The following is an 18,560-nucleotide window of genomic DNA, read 5'->3' as shown; positions in this document are numbered from 1 at the left end:
GTATGACATTTAAACAATTTGCAAAGGCAGATATTTGGTTTCATGGGCCTCGATGGTTAGTGAATGGTAGTTGGCCTGAACAAAAGCCACACGTCATCACGACACAAACAATAACTACCACCAGGCAGCAAGCTCAAATATCAGTCATGGATTGTACTCGTTACTCCTCGCTCATCAAATTAATCAATGTAACACAGAACGTGTTTCATTATCTCAGGAAAAAAGGTATAAAATACACTTTTCCTGATGCACTTATCTATTGGGTAAGACAAGCCCAGAGAGAAACTTATGGGAATAACTATGAAAATCTTCCGCATAAGTTAAAACACAATCTCGGTATGTGGATAGACCAAGAAAATCACAACATTCTGCGTTGTGGAGGGAGACTTAAACACACAGATATCAATCTAGATACTGTGCATCCATGGGTTTTACCAAAAAATCATTGGATCTTCAGGTTGATTGTGTTACATACACATCAACAAATCATCAAACATGGAGGAGTGTTAGACACACTCACACAAATCAGACAGCAGTACTGGATTCCTCAGGGAAGACAGTCAGTCAAATCAATCTTGAAGAATTGCATGATATGCCGAAGGTACGATGCAAGAACTTGCTCATATCCAGGGCCACCACCTCTACCAAAGGAACGAGTGGTCCATCTACACCCTTTCGAAACGACAGGAGTAGATTATACAGGAGCAATATATCTAACAGGGACTCCAGATAAGCAACCTATCAAGGCATACATCTGTCTGTTCACCTGTGCTACCACCAGGGCAGTACATTTAGAGGTAACACCCGATATGACTGCTCAATCATTTATACAAGCTTTCCGCAGATTCGCAGCACGCCGTTCATGCCCCAAGCTGATGATTTCAGATAACGGAGCAAACTTGGTAGCTGGAGAAGCATGTCTACGGGAAATTTGTTCCCATCCTGCAGTTACTTCCACACTGGAACAGCGTCATTGCAGATGGAAATTTTTCCCTCCGAGAGCCCCATGGCACGGAGGATTTTATGAACGGTTAATAGGAACTGTTAAAAGATCCTTGAGAAAATCTCTACACCGTCAGAAAATCAATCTTCAAGAACTCCAGACAGTAATCACGGAAATAGAATCAAGGGTGAATAACCGGCCGTTGACTTACTTTTCTGATGATCCTACTCAACATGAGCCATTAAGTCCTGCACACCTAATGTATGGAAGACTTCTGACTCCAGTACCATCTCTAGTGGATGGTGAGATCAGAGATCCCTCATATGTGGGTCAGAGCGAGTTGGTTCAGGGGTATAAGCATATGTCCAGCATAATCCAAAAATGGAATGATGTTTGGACAAAAGAATATCTTACATCTCTACGAGAACATCACTATGGGGCCAATGTCCCACATAATATATCTATTCTCCAACCTGGCGATATTGTCTTGGTAGACAGTGATGGCCCTAGGGCTGACTGGCCATTAGGTAAAGTTGTCTCAGTCCATCCAGATAGCCAGGGGATTTTGAGAATAGTCAAAATCCTGTCTAAAGGAACAACTTCCCTAAAGACATTGGGCAAACTCATCCACATGGAATCAGTGAGCCAGCTGCAGTTAGATCCTGAGAGACCTCAAGACACTCTAACTCCACATGACCCACAGACTCCTAACAGACACAATCGTCCACAACGGACAGCAGCACAAAAGTGCAAGCAAAATTTGCACTTGTATTATGAATCCGATGGAGAGTAAATAAATACAGCTGGTTACTACTGTCCTTAGTATTGGACTCTGTGCCAGTTCTCTCCCTCTGGAAGATGTGGGAAATTTTTGCCCACCATATCTAATTATCATCTAAGAAATGTATAATTTCTGTATCATATCAAAATCATATCTAAAATCATATCAGAATCATTATAGATTCATTATACAGTTTGATCCTAGAAGATAATGCCACTTGGATCCCGTACACATAGGGCCCTATAGATGCCTACGTGACTTTGTGCATGATCTCTTATGGATCCAGAAACTTCTAGAAGGATTTTAAAATTAAAAAATTATGGGAACATTGATTCAATATCCAGTAGGGATAAAAATCGAATCCTTAATAAGAATCAGTGGTACTATCAAGTACTACTTATAATCTTTATATCCTATATCAAATTATATTATAATTACAGCTTATCTCAATCATAAGTCTAGACTGTAAAAATAATCAATCAATATTCATAGAAGACTTCCGTGCTCGGGGAGCATGGGAAGGGATCTGGGTCAGAAGCGTCCACGAGAGCCCAGCGGGACCACGCGTTTGTTGACAACTGTGAACACGTGTGACGGATCCTTAGCGAACATTACCAGCTCATGGACACCTTATCTAATATCTTTATCACCAGTGAACACTCTCTAGAATTGGGGGAGTACCTGGACAATATCTACAAGGAAAATCCTAGAACATTTATATAAAATAGGAGTGTATAGTGGAGCTCATAGTGACACGGTTTCCACCACCTTCATTCCTAATCTTCAGCAACTATCATTCTTCTGCAACTGCAGGGTCAATCATGTAGCAACGCTACCAGTACATCATACAGCAATGCTGAAACAAAATATCGTGCCTAAACTCAACAAGAGAGAGTTAATCAGTCTGGCACCTTGTCAGACAGGCACCCCGACTGGCAGAGAAGTATATTGAAGGTTATTTTGGTATATGATTGGCCAATTGTATGCTTGTGTGACTTTAATATCCTATAAATCTGTCTGTTGGTTAAAAAGCGAGACTAAGCCTCACATTTCAGTAAGTTTATTAATATTGTAGATGAGCAGCAGGTCCTTGTCCAGGCACTAAACTTCATGAGTGTCCAGTTGTCAGGAAAAGATTCAGTCGCAATGCGTAAATAAAGTCTCATGAGCGTCCATTGTGTGGAAAAGGATTCAGTCAAGCTGACTACATAATCATATAAATTGAATATGTCTGCATATATATTTGAATATATAAATAAAGTTAACAATTGCTTGCTTAGTTAATTTATAAGTTATCATACAAGTTCATTTAATTGAATAATATCTAGTGCTTAGTTAAGTGCTTAGACTACATTTAAAGTCATTTATTATACTTTTGCAATTTAATTTGTTTATAGTATAAGAACCTATTGGCTGTTAGTTATGGTGCTAGGTTAGACTATGTATGTTTAAATCTCTGATTTAAACAGAGCCAGTGTTCAGTCATATAACTGAATTTATCAAATCTTATCCTTGTATAATATACAAGCTGATGTGAGATCCCTGTCTACAGGTGGACTGGAACTTCTATCAACTAATCCATTCATCCCACCTGTCCCTTACAGCCCACAATCTATCATTAGGAAAAGAGGAGCTAGGATTTACGACCCTAGGTAGAGATTCTTGGAATTAATTTGCAGACAGTAATTTTTTAATTTAGTTCAGTCCAAGTCTCTAGTAGTCTCCTCTTATATCAATCCCAGCAGGTTTTTCCCACACATACTGTAACTAGGACCTTAAACCATACATACTGAAACTGCGACCAGAAACTGTACATACTGCAACTGGGACCAGAAAAGGCACATAATATAACAGCGACCAGAAACCGTACATACTGTAACCAGGAGAAAAAACCTTACATAATCTAATTGGGACTAGGAACCTTACATTCTGTAACTGGGACCAGACACAGAAACCGTGAATACTGTAACTGGGACCAGAACCGTACATACTTTAGCCGGAAACAGAAACAGTACATATTGTAACCAGGACCAGAAACCTTATATATTGTGTGACGGGAAAGCGTTGGTGTTCGGCTGTTTCAAAAGCTAGGGGCAGGGCCTCGTCACATGACAAAAAAAAGAGAAAAGTTGGTCCTTTCGTCTGTGGTAAGGTAATGGGAAGACACAAAACACAAGTATATAAACAATGAAATTTTAATTACTCTAGAAAACAAGACATGAATAAAGGTAATCTCATAAAAATATGCAGGACAAGTCAACAAACAAAATAACATGAATAATCACTGGCAAATGAAAAGTTACGCTAAGACAAGTAAGTTACAGTGATAGCAAAATAAAATATGAGTGCTGGAATACTGGCTTCGAGATGCCACCTCCCTTAGTACACGAAAGCCAAGGCTTAGTCTACCAGCGAGAGATGTCAACTGCATGGAGCACCGAGATATTCTGACGAGACTGGCGCACTGCAGCCCAGACGTCGACTTGTGGTGGTGGTGGAGCTCAGGGGCGACGAGACACCAGCCAATCAGCAACAGGCAGGCAGAGGATGAGCAGTTAGCTGGTTACGGCGGTGGCCAGGTGTGCTGGGTACGATTTGCTCTCTGGGCAAAACGTTTGGCGATACTTGGTGAACGTATCTTGTATATAGTATCTTGTATTTTGACGTAATTATGTAGGGAAGAGCAGGCTCAATCTCTCTTGAAAGAGATTATTGTCACAACTCTCCCCCGAAGCCTGCGGTTCTGGAAGAAGTTACGTCTTCATGTGGTGGAGTAATAGTTGGAGTTGCTTCTACTTCATAGACTCTGGAGAGGGCGTCGGCTATGATGTTGTCAGAACCCTTGATATAGCGGATCTCCAGGTTGAAATCTTGCAGATATAAAGCCCATCGTAGAAGACGCTGGTTAGTGAATTGGGCTTGATGTAAGAAGCGGAGAGGATTGTGGTCTGAGAAGATGGTGGTAGACCTGGCACCTTGTAGGTATGGAGCAAAGTGCTGGAGATTCAGGACGATGGAGAGTAGCTCCTTTTCAATAGTGCTGTAGTTCCTCTGGTGGGGTTTCAACTTGTAGCTGTAGTAGCTGACAGGTAGAACCTCCTCGCCTCGTTGCTGCATCAGGACACCACCGATGCCGGTACCACTGGCGTCGACATGAAGGACGAAAGACTTGGTGATATCTGGCGAGGCGAGAATGGGATTAGAACAGAGGAGGAATTTGAGTTGTTCGAAAGCAACGGTTTGCTGCATGGTCCAATTATACCGTTGCTTGGGACTGGTTAAAATGATTAATGGTGTGGCGACTGTACTAAAATTTCTCACAAACCTACGGTAGTAGGAGGCAAGACCAAGGAAGTGCAGGAGCTGCTTCCTGGTGGTAGGCTGTGGATAATGCTGGATGGCTTGAGTGTGTGTGTCTAACGGAGCTAGGCTGCCACTCCCAATTACATGACCCAGATAACGCACTTTACCTTTGGCGAAGGTGGACTGGCCCAGGTTGATGGTGAGGCCGGCTGTCAGGAGCTTGGCGAACAGTCGTTGCAACTGGAGCAGATGTTCGCTCCAGGTGTTGGATGCTACGACGATATCATCCAAATAGGCGTAGGTGTTATCCAAGCCCTGGATGACGCGGTTGACAGCTCTCTGAAAGGTGGCCGGGACATTACATAGTCCGAAAGGAAGGCGTTCATATCTGAAAAGTCCGAAGGGAGTGATAAAGGCAGATATTTCTTTGGCTCGCTCTGTTAGACACGCTTGGTAATACCCCTTAAGCAAGTCCACTTGGGACAAGTACTGGGCATTACCAATGGTGTCAAGAATGTCATCTATCCTTGGCAAGGGGTATGCATCCTTGACAGTCACATTATTTAACTTACGGAAATCCGTGCACAGTCTCACCTTACCTTGGGGTTTTGGCACCAAGATACAGGGTGAGGCCCAGGGGGACTCACAAGGTGTAGCCAGTCCATGATCCAAGAGGTACTGCACCTCAGCACGCATGACTTCCTTCTTGCTAGGGCTGATTCGGTAGAAGGGTTGACGAATCGGCCTGGTGTCAGGGAGCAGTTGGATGTCGTGCTGGGTAACATTACACTCTTGGGGATCATCTCGGAACAACTCTTGATGTTCTTTGAAGATCTTGATGAGAGGTGCACTATGATTGTCCTGAAAATAGTTGGGAAGATCAGTTAGGATTTCCGAATTAGAAAGCGCCGACTCGTTGTCAGTGCTTTCGGGAGGAGAAGCAAGGAAGGTCTCACTGTGGATGTATGGCTCTTTAAATGAAGAGTAATTAATCATGACAGTGGGAGGAGTACCGTTATATAGCTTCAGGAGGTTGACGTGGCACATCTGGGTCTTCCGCCGCCTATCTGGAGTCTCTAGAACGTAGTTATGGTTGTTTCTGCACTCCTTGATGCGGTAGGGTCCTGAAAACCTATTTGTAAAGGAGAACCTGGGATAGGGAAATAAGCAAGTACAAAGTCTCCCGGTTTAAATTTCCTTACTTTGCTGGTCTGGTCGTAATGAGTCTTCATCCTCTCCTGTGCTTTCAATAGATTATCTTGGGCAAAACTGCGGACCCTCTCTAGAATGTGTTGTAGGTTTTGAAGAAACTGGGGCACATTCTGATGCTCACTGAAGGTGGCATCTCGTAGAGAGTCTTTGAAACCCTTGAGGGGAGTACGGCACTTACGTCCGTAGAGCATCTCATAAGGAGATACTCCTAGGGACTCATTGGGAAGACTTCTATAGATACACATTATTAGGTCGATTTGCTTATCCCAATCCTTATAGGTTTCATTACAAAACTTCTTCAGGAGTGCTTTAATAGTCTGATGACTACGCTCAAGAGAACCCTGTGAAGCAGGATGATAGGGGCTGGACAATACCTGTTTGATGTTGAACTCTTCCAGTGTCCTCTTGAAGAGATCACTGGTGAAATTGGTGCCACAGTCGCTCTGAACCTCCCTTGGAAATCCATACTGGGTGAAGATCTTCAATAAGTGTTTCACAACTGTAGCAGCCGTAATGTTCTTTACTGGAACTGCTATGGGGAATCTGGTGGTAGGACACAGGATGGTTAAGATATAGGCGTTACCTGAACTGGTCCGAAGTAAAGGACCAACACAGTCTATAATAAGTCTGTGGAAAGGTTCTGCAGGAACCTGTATGGGAGTTAGTGGTGCTCTGGGAATAGAGATGTTCGGTTTACCTCCCATCTGACATGTATGACACTGTTTGACGCTATTTACCATACCTGGCCAGTAGTAGTCTTGACGGATTCCATGGTAGGTCTTGTTAAATCCGTAGTGGGAGAGTGCTCCGTGGGCCAGGTGTAGAATAGTGGGCCGCAGGCTGGCAGGAATCACTAGTTGTTCGACGTTGGCCCAATCGTCCTCCTCCTTCAGTTTACTGGGTTTATATCTGCGGTAGAGCAACTCGTTCTCTAGGAAGAACCCAGGAATACTGTCAGGTTGAGTCTCAGCCTGGAAAAATAATGGTGTCAAGGTAAGATCTTCCCTTTGTAACTTACGGAACTCCAACTTGGTCAGATAACTTACGGAACTCCAACTTGGTCAGATTCGGGGGTAGTTTCTGAGGGTCTTGAGGGACAGCGGTAGCAGTAGAGTCAGCTGGCTTTGGTCGTGCAGCTTGTGCACGGGTGGTCACTAAAACCGGAGGAGAAACTTCATCACTCTCTTGAACCTTTGCTGGAACATATTCAAAAATGGGATTATCCATCACAGAGGTACACACCTGGGGTTTGTCCATGACGATCAGGTTGGTCGGTTGCAGGTCTTCTGCCAAGTCGTTGCCCAGGAGAAGTTGCACTCCAGGCATGGGAAAAGGCTTTTCCCTGATGGCGACTTGGACTTCTCCCCTCACGAAGGGACAATCCAGGTGGACTCTGGCGAGAGGATAAGGAGTGGTAGCAGTGAGGTCAGTGATGAAGACAGTTTCTCCGGTGTAGGCGATGTTGGGCACAGCCGACTTCAAAATAATCGATTGAAGAGCCGCTGTGTCCCTGAAGATCTTCAGTTTGAAACGTCCCTCCGGATTTGAACCGTTGGCAGAGACAGTTCCAGTTTACAGGTGTTTACTGAAAAGAGAAAGGTCATTAACATGAACACCAACATTCATCACAGATTTACCGGACTTAGGAGGAGTCTGTTTGGGTTTTGGCGTTTCGGTGTTTCCTTTGTATTGAGACTTACCACATTTATTTATGGTATGTCCATAGAGTCTACAATACTTACAGTAAAATTGCGAGCCAGCTTGATCGGTACTCACTTTCTCGTAACTGTACCACGACTTCTTACTGGAAGATGGTTCTGGTGTCAGCCGGTGGATGAGGCTGTAAGTGTCAGCCGACTTAGTACACTTTAGGTAGTCGGTTTCTTCTTTATCTGCTAAATATAGACGGACAGGAGGCGGCACACGCCTCAAGAATTCTTCAACTAGCATGAGGTTGACGAGTTCTGCAAAGGTAGAGACATGTGCTGCTTCCAGCCATTTCATAAAATATCTCCTTTTGGTATTAGCAAACTCGAGAAAGGTAGTGGTACTTGCCTTCAGGTGGTCACGGAATTTCCTTCTATAACTTTCGGTGGAGAGAAGGTAGGCGTCCAACACTGCTTGTTTCAGAGTCTGGTAGTCATTCTCAGACGCCAAAGTACTGAGTGTAACTGCAGCTCTACCTGTAAGATGTACTCTGAGAAGGGTTGCCCATTGGTCGGCAGGCCAACTAAGTTGATTAGCAAGGGTTTCAAAGGTGGTGAAAAACACATCAACTTCTGTTTCTACGAATGGTGGCATTAACTTACTTGCATGTGATATATTGAAACTGACGGGAAGATTGGTGGTAGCTTGCTGGCGTTGAGCGAGGTGTGAAGTTTCCAACGCAAATTCTAGTTGACGACATTCCATAGCCAGAGTTGCTTGTTGTTTGTCATGTTCGTGTTGCATCTCCAATTGGCGTTGTTTTGTTTCAAGCTGTACTCGTTCCCGCTCACGGAGTATTGCAACCTCACGTTCTTGTTCTTCTTTCCTCAAGGCAGCTTCACGTTCCTTGAGGGCGATTTCACGTTCTTGTTCTTCCTTTCTTATGGCAGCTTCACGTTCCTTGAGGGCGATTTCAGGTTCTTTTTCTTCCTTTCGTAAGGCAGCTGCTTCCCTTTGTTGCTCGAGGGCTTCTCTGTGCTGCTCGCGTTCGATCTTGGCCAGCTCTAGTTTGAGTTCCATCGTTGTCAAATCCGTTTTATCTGCAATAAAGTAAGTTTCGTGAGTTTCAGAGTCTATCTTACCTTGCTCTAAGAGATGAACCAGTAACAGGTTATGTATTTCATTTTTGTTGGCTTGGTAGGGAACTTGTAGTTGATACTCATGTGCAAGAGTTTGTAATTCAGTCCTCTTGGCATGACTTAAGGTCCCTATTGCACCTGCTGGATCTGCACGGAAAGCTTGGAGACGAAACATGGTGAAATTAGCAAATAAATGCACAACGAATATACTGTTGTAATATGGTGAATGTCAAAAACAGGACAACGTGGCAACTGGTACCTATCCTGTGGAATCGTTAACAATTAATGTTAATTTCAAGATGATAAATGATTATTAAATCAAGGTCGCAGGAAATCTTGTACCCGGTACTAATGTAAGAGGATAAGGGCAAGAAAATCCTACTAAACAAGCGAAACTGAGTTTCTAAAACATATGAAACAGTTAATTGCCTCAAAAGTAAAATTGGTAGTCCAAGAATGTAGGCATACCTTGCCGAGTCTCTATAGGACATAAGCAAGTTTTTCCCACTGAAATTAATATGATACTTACAGAATCAGCGAACTTTTGTGCTCTGAAAAAGAAGGCTAATTCCCTACCAATGTAAATATCATCATCTCTCACCGACGTGTAGGGGTGCAAGGTGTCAACTGGTGACGAGAACTGCTGCTGAGGTCCCAATTCAGCAACTAAAGTTCGTGCGAGAGGAACTATGGCCCTCTTTATCCTCCTACTGTCAGATTGCAGAAGATTAGGTGCACTTGACCCGGGACAGACCACAGTACCAGGGTACCAATATGATGATCTGCCGAAAATGTGAGAAATATCCTAGGGACAAAAGATGGTAACACGAGTAATAACACGGAGGGAGAGATGACCAATTAAGAGAATGACTGAGGCCTACAGTCACCACGTAATCCAAAGTTGTCTCACCTTCACCATATGCTACTCTCGGAATGCACAATACACACAGCACCATATGAAAATAAAATTGAATATGAAAAATAATGAAAAGCTACGTTACCAAAGCCAAATACGCTTACCATAAATTTACTACTTGGCACCAGTACCTGAGTGAAGCTCCTAGGACAGGCCCCCACGTTATGTGACGGTAAAGCGTTGGTGTTCGGCTGTTTCAAAAGCTAGGGGCAGGGCCTCGTCACATGACAAAAAAAAAAGAGAAAAGTTGGTCCTTTCGTCTGTGGTAACGTAATGGGAAGACACACAAAACACAAGTATATAAACAATGAAATATTAATTACTCTAGAAAACAAGACATGAATAAAGGTAATCTCATAAAAATATGCAGGACAAGTCAACAAACAAAATAACATGAATAATCACTGGCAAATGAAAAGTTACGCTAAGACAAGTAAGTTACAGTGATAGCAAAATAAAATATGAGTGCTGGAATACTGGCTTCGAGCTACTACCTCCCTTAGTACACGAAAGCCAAGGCTTAGTCTACCAGCGAGAGATGTCAACTGCATGGAGCACTGAGATATTCTGACGAGACTGGCGCACTGCAGCCCAGACGTCGACTTGTGGTGGTGGCGGAGGGCAGGGGCGACGAGACACCAGCCAATCAGTAACAGGCAGGCAGAGGATGAGCAGTTAGCTGGTTACGGTGGTGGCCAGGTGTGCTGGGTACGATTTGCTCTCTGGGCAAAACGTTTGGCGATACTTGGTGAACATATCTTGTATATAGTATCTTGTATTTTGACGTAATTATGTAGGGAAGAGCAGGCTCAATCTCTCTTGAAAGAGATTATCGTCACAATTGTAACTGAGACTAGAAACGGTACACAATAACTGGGGCCAGAAACCATACATATTGTAACTGGGACCAGAAACAATACATATTGTAACTGGGACCTGAAGCCCAACATATTTTGACTGGGACCGGAATACTTAAATACTGTAACTGAGGTCAGGGACCCATCATACTCTAACTGGGACCTGAAACCATACACTCTGTAACTGGGACCAGAAACCTTAAATAGTGTAACTGCGGCCAGAAACAGAACATATTGTAACTGGGACCAGAAAATGTGCACACTGTATTTCGGACCATAAACCGTATATACTGTAACTGGGACCAGAAACCATACATACTGTAATTGGGACCAGCATCCGTACATACTGTATCTGGGACCAGAAACAGCACATAATATTACACGAACCAGACACCATACATACTGTAACCAGGACCAGAAACTGTACATACTCTAACTGGGACCAGAAACCATACTTACTGTAACTGTGAGCAGCAACTTTAAAAATTTCAACTGGGACAAGAAACCGTACATAATGTAACTGGGACCTGAAACCATACAAACTATATCTGTGACCAGAAACCTTAGTGAAACTGGGGCCAGTAACCGTATATACTGTAACTAGGACCAGAAACTGCACATAATGTAACAGGAACCAGAAACGGTACATACTGTAACAAGGACCAGAAACCTTACGTACTATAACGGGGACCTAAAACCCTAAATACTGGTACCAAAAACTGACCATTCACTAACTGGGATCAAAAGACCGTTCATACTGTAACTAGAACCAGAGACCATACATTGTCTGCCTAGGACCAGAAACTGAACATAATGTAACTGGAAACAAAAACCGTACATATTTTAACTGGGACCGGAAACCTAAAATATTGTAACTGATACCAGAAACCATACATACTGTAACTGGGACCAGAAACCGTACATACTGGAACTGGGACCAGAAACCATACATAATTAAACTGGGAAGAGAAACCGTATATAATATAACTTAGACCTGAAGCCGTACATACTGTAACTTGGACCAGAAACCGTACATACTTAATTTAGGACCAGATACCTCTAATAATTTAATCCGGTCCAGAAACCATACATACTGTAACTGGGACCAGAAACTGAACACACCGTATCTGGGACCAGAAACCACACACACAATGTAACATTCAGAAACCAGTCATACTGTAATCAGGACCAGAAACCGTGCATACTCTAACTGGGACCAGAAACCTTACATTCTCAAAATTTCATCAAAATTTTACTCTCATATTATATTTATTCTCCAATGATACTCTCAAAGACATTAGGAATATATTCTCTATAGTATATCAATGTAAAAGAATACTCTCAGAATCATCAAAGTTAATTTCTTAAACATCGAGAATATTCTTCAAGCATAAAATATCACTCTGTAACAAACATTGTTTTTCCATTCAATAAACAGGTAGTCAAAGGTAACTTTCCAAGACATGAATGAACTAAAGTTTATATTAAAGTTACTAAGACAATACGTGTTGTAGCCTCCAACAACATTTAAATAATACAGAATATCAAACTATCCATGTGCAACTTTATGTACTAATAAACTTATGCTTCGAGTAAAAAGGCGTAAAATAACTATCTTTATATAATAGTACAAGTGCACTCAGTCATTTACAGTCAAAACTAAACATGCATCTCACAACACATTAACACAACTCACAACATGCAATCACAACTCGCAACACACAAATCATTAAACACAACACACAAAACACAACACACAAAACACAACACAAACATAGACAATGTATCACAACACACAAAACACAACCCACAACACACACAGTCGATGTCACTAACTTCTGTCAATGTCAATGTCACAAATTGACGTCACTAACGTCAATCAGTACACCAGTCGATTGACAGTTGAGAGGCAGGACCAAAGAGCCAAAGCTCAACCCCCACAAGCACAAATAGGTGAGTACAACAACACACACACACACACACACACACACAAATCACTAATCACATCCCACTTCTTATTCATCACTCCTATGTTTAAAGTCTCCAGCAAGAAGACCAATTATTTATTAATATACTAGCCGTACCCGGCTACGCGTTGCTGTTGCCACAGCAACCTTCCCCTGTCTCCCAGTCCTCACCACCATTCCCCCTTCCCCATCCCCTCATCCTCCCAACAACTTCCCACTCCCCCATCCCCTCATCCTCCCTACCATTCTCCCCTTCCCTGTCCCCTCGTCCTCCCCATCATGCCCCACTCCCCTGTCCCCTTGACCTCCCCACCATTCTCCATTCCCCTGTCCCCTCATCCCCAACTCCCCCATCCCCTCTTCATCCTTATCATTCCCTCCTCCCTCCCTCCCCCGTCCCCTCGTCCTCCCCACCATTCCCCAATCTCCTGTCCCGTTGTCCTCGTCATCATTCTCCATTTCCCTGTCCCCTCGTCTCCACCATCCCTGTCCCCTCGCCCTCTCTGCCATTCCCCACTCCCTCGTGCGATGCATTCCCAAATGAACCTATGTTCGCATCAGAAAATTGGGAACATCAAATGATCTGATGTTCCCATCACTGAAATAAAGAAAAACAGTTAAAAACGATATAAAAACAATGAAAAAATAAAAAAATATAATGTACTCACAAAATGAACGGTATAGTAAAAAACACAGCTCAATTCCAACACAATGTCACACAAAATAATTAAATACAAATGAAAATAAATCGAAATCCATGAAAATTCAATTTGTCAATGCAATTGCAAACATTGAAATGGAATTGTAACATATTTAGTATACCATGTGTTGCTCCTACGTGCATTAGATAACACTTTCTTAAAAAAAGGAATATTTTTACCTGTCACAACTGTGGCATCTATACTTATACTTAAGAAATGAACGGTATGGTAAACAACATAGCTCAATTCCAATTCAATGTCACACAAAATATTTAAATCAAAATGAAAATAAATCGAAATCTATAAAAATTTAATTTATCAATGCAATTGGAAACATTGAAATGGAATTGTAACATATTTAGTATACCTTGTGTTGCTTTTACGTCCAACATATGACGTTGTTTTTCAGAAAAAAACATGTTTTTACCTGTCTCAGGTGTGGCATCTATATAGTAGGTATATAAAAACACATGCATATTCAAATGAAATGTGTCAAAATTTCAAAGCAATCTGTGAAGAACTTTTGGAGATTACAGCTTGTGTTACACTTACATCCAACAGATGGCGCTGTTTCCTAAAAAAAAAATGTTTTTTCCTGTCACAGGTGAGGCATGTATATAATAGGTATTAAAACATGCGCCTGTTCGAATGCAACGGTGTGTCAAAGTTTCAAAGCTATTGGTAAAGAGGTTTCGAAGATTTCCCTCACATGAAAAACACAGTTTAAAAAAAAGTTTTTTCCTGTCACAGTCGTGACATCTATATAGTAAGTATATAAAAACCTGCACGGATGCGAATGAAACATTGTGTAAAAATTTCAAAGCAATCGGTGAAGAACTTTCGGAGATTAGCGATTTTGAACAAACGAACATTTACATTATTATTTATGTAGATGGTAAGATTATATTTTTCAGCAATTAATTCAGTTCTCAAATGGTTGTTTATGCATTTCAAGTGTATTTCAAGGGTTTTAAAACTAAAACTGGTACTGCCAATGTTAAAATTTGATTAATGCATAATTTGAAGCTCCACCGCCTCTTTATAATGGTGTCATTCGTAATTCCTTCCGTGCTTTGATCCTGATCTTCACTGTTCCAGCATCTCTCAGGTAGAAACGTAATGTTCGATCGGTGGTCCGGCACAGAACTGGCTTACGATTGCAAGAATGTGTGGATGGGTGTCGGGTGAAGGAGAGGATAAGAGGATTATCAATTAACTGAGTTCTCAAATGGGTGTTTACCCATTTCAAGGGCTATTTGTTAAAAGATGGGGTATTTAGCCATTTCAAAGGATACGCTTAATCCTTCTACACCATCATGAGAGGTTCACCTTCATGCTCATCGGTTCTCACCGAGAAGAGGGAGGAGATACCCAGGATTGCCATAAACTCTCATACACCTATTGAAATGAGTTTTTATTCCAAAACTTACCTGACGCCGGTGAACGTCCTCTAATTATTTAATCTGGAAGTTTGCGGAAACAATTACCAAGGGCTGCAATTCACTCACATAAACCTGATTGTCGTTCACCACCTTCAACCCGGTCCTTCTCATGCCCAGGTAGACGGGATGGCTTTTGGTGGGTCGTGATTGACACTCACTACCTCCAGCGACAGAGCTTACACTTAACTTCATCCTCATACATCTACTCACCCTATGCACACTCATCCTATACAACACATCCTACTCCTAATCCCAAAAATCTACCCCATCACCCTCTCCGGGAGGTGGGGGGCGGAGCTTATCCAATTCACCCCTTACACCAATACACGTCCCCCTAATTAATCACCTGGCCAGCTGATGCTTACCTTTGCATCAATTGTCCCGGTGGAGGGGACTATTTGTGTAAACCTCCCTACTAACTGGGACCATAAACTATACATACTGTAACCAGGACCAGAAACTGTGAATTCTGTAAATGGAACCTAAAACCATGCACACTTTAACCGGGAATAGAAACAGAATATACTGTAACCAGGACCAGAAACCTTACATACTGGGACTAGAATCCGTACATACTGTAACTAGTACCAGAAACCGTAAATACTCTAACTGGGACCACAAACCATTCATACTGTAACAGGGACCGGAAATCCCACATACTTAAACCAGGACCAGAAACCATACATACAGTAACTGAGACAAGAAACCTTACATACAGTAACTGGGACCAGAATCCGTATACACTGTAACCAGGACCAGAAACCGTACATACTGTAACTGAGACAAGAAACCTTACATACAGTAACTGGGACCAGAATCCGTATATACTATAACTGGATCCAGAAATTTTACATACTATAATTTGGACCAGAAACTGTACATAGTGTAACAGGAACCAGAAACTTTACATACTGTAACTGTGACCGGAAACCGTTCAAATTATTTCTGGGACCTGAAACTGTACGCACTTTAACAGAAACCAGAAACCGTACATGCTGTAATGGGGGACCAGAAACCGTACATACTGTAACAGGAACCAGAAACTTTACATACTGTAACTGTGACCGGAAACCGTTCAAATTATTTCTGGGACCTGAAACTGTACGCACTTTAACAGAAACCAGAAATCGTACATGCTGTAATGGGGGACCAGAAACCGTACATACTGTAACAGGAACCAGAAACTTTACATACTGTAACTGTGACCGGAAACCGTTCAAATTATTTCTGGGACCTGAAACTGTACGCACTTTAACAGAAACCAGAAACCGTACATACTGTAGTTGGGAGCAGAAACCGTACTTACTTTAACCAGGACCAGAAACCGTACATACTGTAATTGGGACCAGAAACCGGGACCAGAACAGCAGTTACCACTGCCACATATGAGTTTTCTGCAGTTCAACATTCTTGGATTTTTCAAAATTAAAATTCCAAATTCGTTCAAAATTCTTGAAATCATTAAGTCAGAATAAGGCTGTAATTGTGGCTGACAGTAGAGCGTTTTACCTCAAAGGCTTCTGGAAGGTCTGTGAATGATTAAACCAATGGCAGTAGTCCAAGAGAGGCAGGGTCTGGTATTGTTGCTCTCCTCTCATATACTAGTCCGTCCCTCGTCCCCTGCTCACATATTCGTTCAATGATACACGATTGTTTTTGGCTGTCATTTTAGTTTCTGGAACATTTTACCGCGAACAAAGGGAAAATTATATATCTCTTTGAAAAAAGAACTACAAATATTCTCGCTGACAATATACGTTATCTGTAACGTCAAAAATCTGTCGACACAGAGTAAGAATCAAAACGAGCGAAGGAAGGCAAGAATGGGCAGCGAGTATCGCAACAACACGTAATAAGAGGACACTGTCGACAAATTGACTAAAGTATTTATCGAACAGAAGTCTGGAAAGTAATCAGCATCGCTGAGTTTTCTTGGATAGGTCTGGCGACCACTTAATGCCATTGGAAAAATAAATATGAACAAAAAGTTTCGATAACGCTATTAACATTATACACAGAATGACCTACCTCAATGTTATGAAACCTGTATGCATAGTAGCCAGGTCTTGGTAGTATTTTCACTTGGTAAACAAGGTAGGTGTTGCCGAGGTCCACCACCCACCAGGGGAACACTATACCAGGCTCTGAGTGGTAGTAGGTGGTTGTGTTGCCGTCCACGGTAAGGTCCGAAGTATCGCTGTAGAGAAACAATGCATATCACTGTGAATCTTACAAGACTGATGAATAGTTATGTAATAACCTTTGTGTTTGCAAAAGAAAGCAATTAAATGCATAGTTCTTTGAAACTTACTTAAAAGCACACGGACTGGCGTAGGTGTTTTTGCCTCTGGCCGTTTCGATCAGCATGTCTGGGGTGCCTGCCCTGATAAAGGTAAAGGCACTAGCGTTGACGCCCAAGCCTTTCCCCGTAAGAGTGCACGCCGCATCTGTATTTTGGAAGGGTTCTATGGTAAATCAAACGTTTAAGGTTCATAATGTAAATTCAGAATCCTTATGGAAAACAATAAAATGTTACCGTCAAATATATAGGTAAAAACATCGATGGATTTTACTTTTTTATTTTTACCCTACAATATCTTCCTAGTATCTGTAACAAAGGCTAATGAAATGATAAAAAAAGTTTTTTCCATTGACATTGTCTCTGTGGTTACTGTCAGACCCTGGCCACTACTGTTGACTGTCAGTTCATTTACCAATACTGTATCTTGTGTGAACTGTCAGTGTCCTGGCCAATACTGTCTCTTATGTGTGAACAGTGTCCTGGCCAATACTGTCTCTGTGTGTGAACTGTCAGTGTCCCGCCCAGGGCCGTCTTACCGCCGTCTTACCGATGGGCACTTGCCCCGGGGGGGGGGGGGACACCACGAGCATAGGACATATTTAGTATGGAAACAGAATGATTAACTTCTGCTTTTAACAATTTTGAATGTTTAAACTAAAATATATATACGCTCACTTATGAATATAACCCTACAACCTGGTGTGGGACAAAAAACTAAATATTTAAGATATATATTTCCATGTGAATAACCTTTTCCGAAGAAATGAAACGTAATGTTTTGAGTGGAGCACAGAAGAGGAAGAGAGCTACAGAGTAGTAGGATAAAACAGGAAAACTTCAAAAATTAACATCGTGGCTCCACTCCTGCAATGTCAGCTGAGTACTCTTCCTTCAGATATAGAATTCACCTCTACATCCATTCCTGCTACCAATCATCCAATTTCAGCAGACACCACTATTGCCTGTCTGCTGCTGGTGACATTTTACAAGAGGAAATACCCAAATCTGTAACAGTAATGGAGTTTGCAATTCAAGAGACATATCCGGGGCTATGGAACATTAATGATCCAAACACAATAGATTACTGGATTCATAGTGGGCCTTCATCATGTCAGAATATGATAGCAACCTTTCAAACTCACGCAGAGTGTATAAAACAGCTGGAGTAGAGAATATGAAGGCAAGGTATTTATAAAACAATGTGTTCAAACGTAAACTGTGGAATGGTATGTATATAAAACGTGAATGGCTACTCTATTAACCATCCCAAGGTCGTTTGTTTTGCTTTGTATGTCGCCTATTGTCCAAAAAAGAATCTCCCTTTGCTACATTGGGGTTCAATGACTGGAA

General features: G+C 42.0%; 1 protein-coding gene across 1 annotated transcript in view; it reads right to left on the bottom strand.

Moving 5' to 3' along the window:
* LOC138370291 (pentraxin fusion protein-like) overlaps nucleotides 1–18,317 on the bottom strand; it is a 119,949-nt gene extending 101,632 nt beyond the window's left edge. The window contains exons 1-3 of the mRNA XM_069334307.1: nucleotides 18,296–18,317; nucleotides 17,220–17,373; nucleotides 16,937–17,105 (exon numbers count right to left, since the gene is read on the bottom strand). Of these exons, the coding sequence (XP_069190408.1) occupies nucleotides 16,937–17,105; nucleotides 17,220–17,373; nucleotides 18,296–18,317 (345 nt within the window). The remainder of the gene's footprint in view (nucleotides 1–16,936; nucleotides 17,106–17,219; nucleotides 17,374–18,295) is intronic.
* Between the last annotated feature and the right edge of the window lie 243 nt (nucleotides 18,318–18,560).

The sequence above is a fragment of the Procambarus clarkii genome, chromosome 31 (genome assembly GCF_040958095.1).
Source record: "Procambarus clarkii isolate CNS0578487 chromosome 31, FALCON_Pclarkii_2.0, whole genome shotgun sequence".
Classification (NCBI taxonomy): domain Eukaryota; kingdom Metazoa; phylum Arthropoda; class Malacostraca; order Decapoda; family Cambaridae; genus Procambarus; species Procambarus clarkii.
The sequence above is the reverse complement of the archived record's forward strand: the minus strand, read 5'-3'. Positions and strand labels throughout refer to the sequence as shown.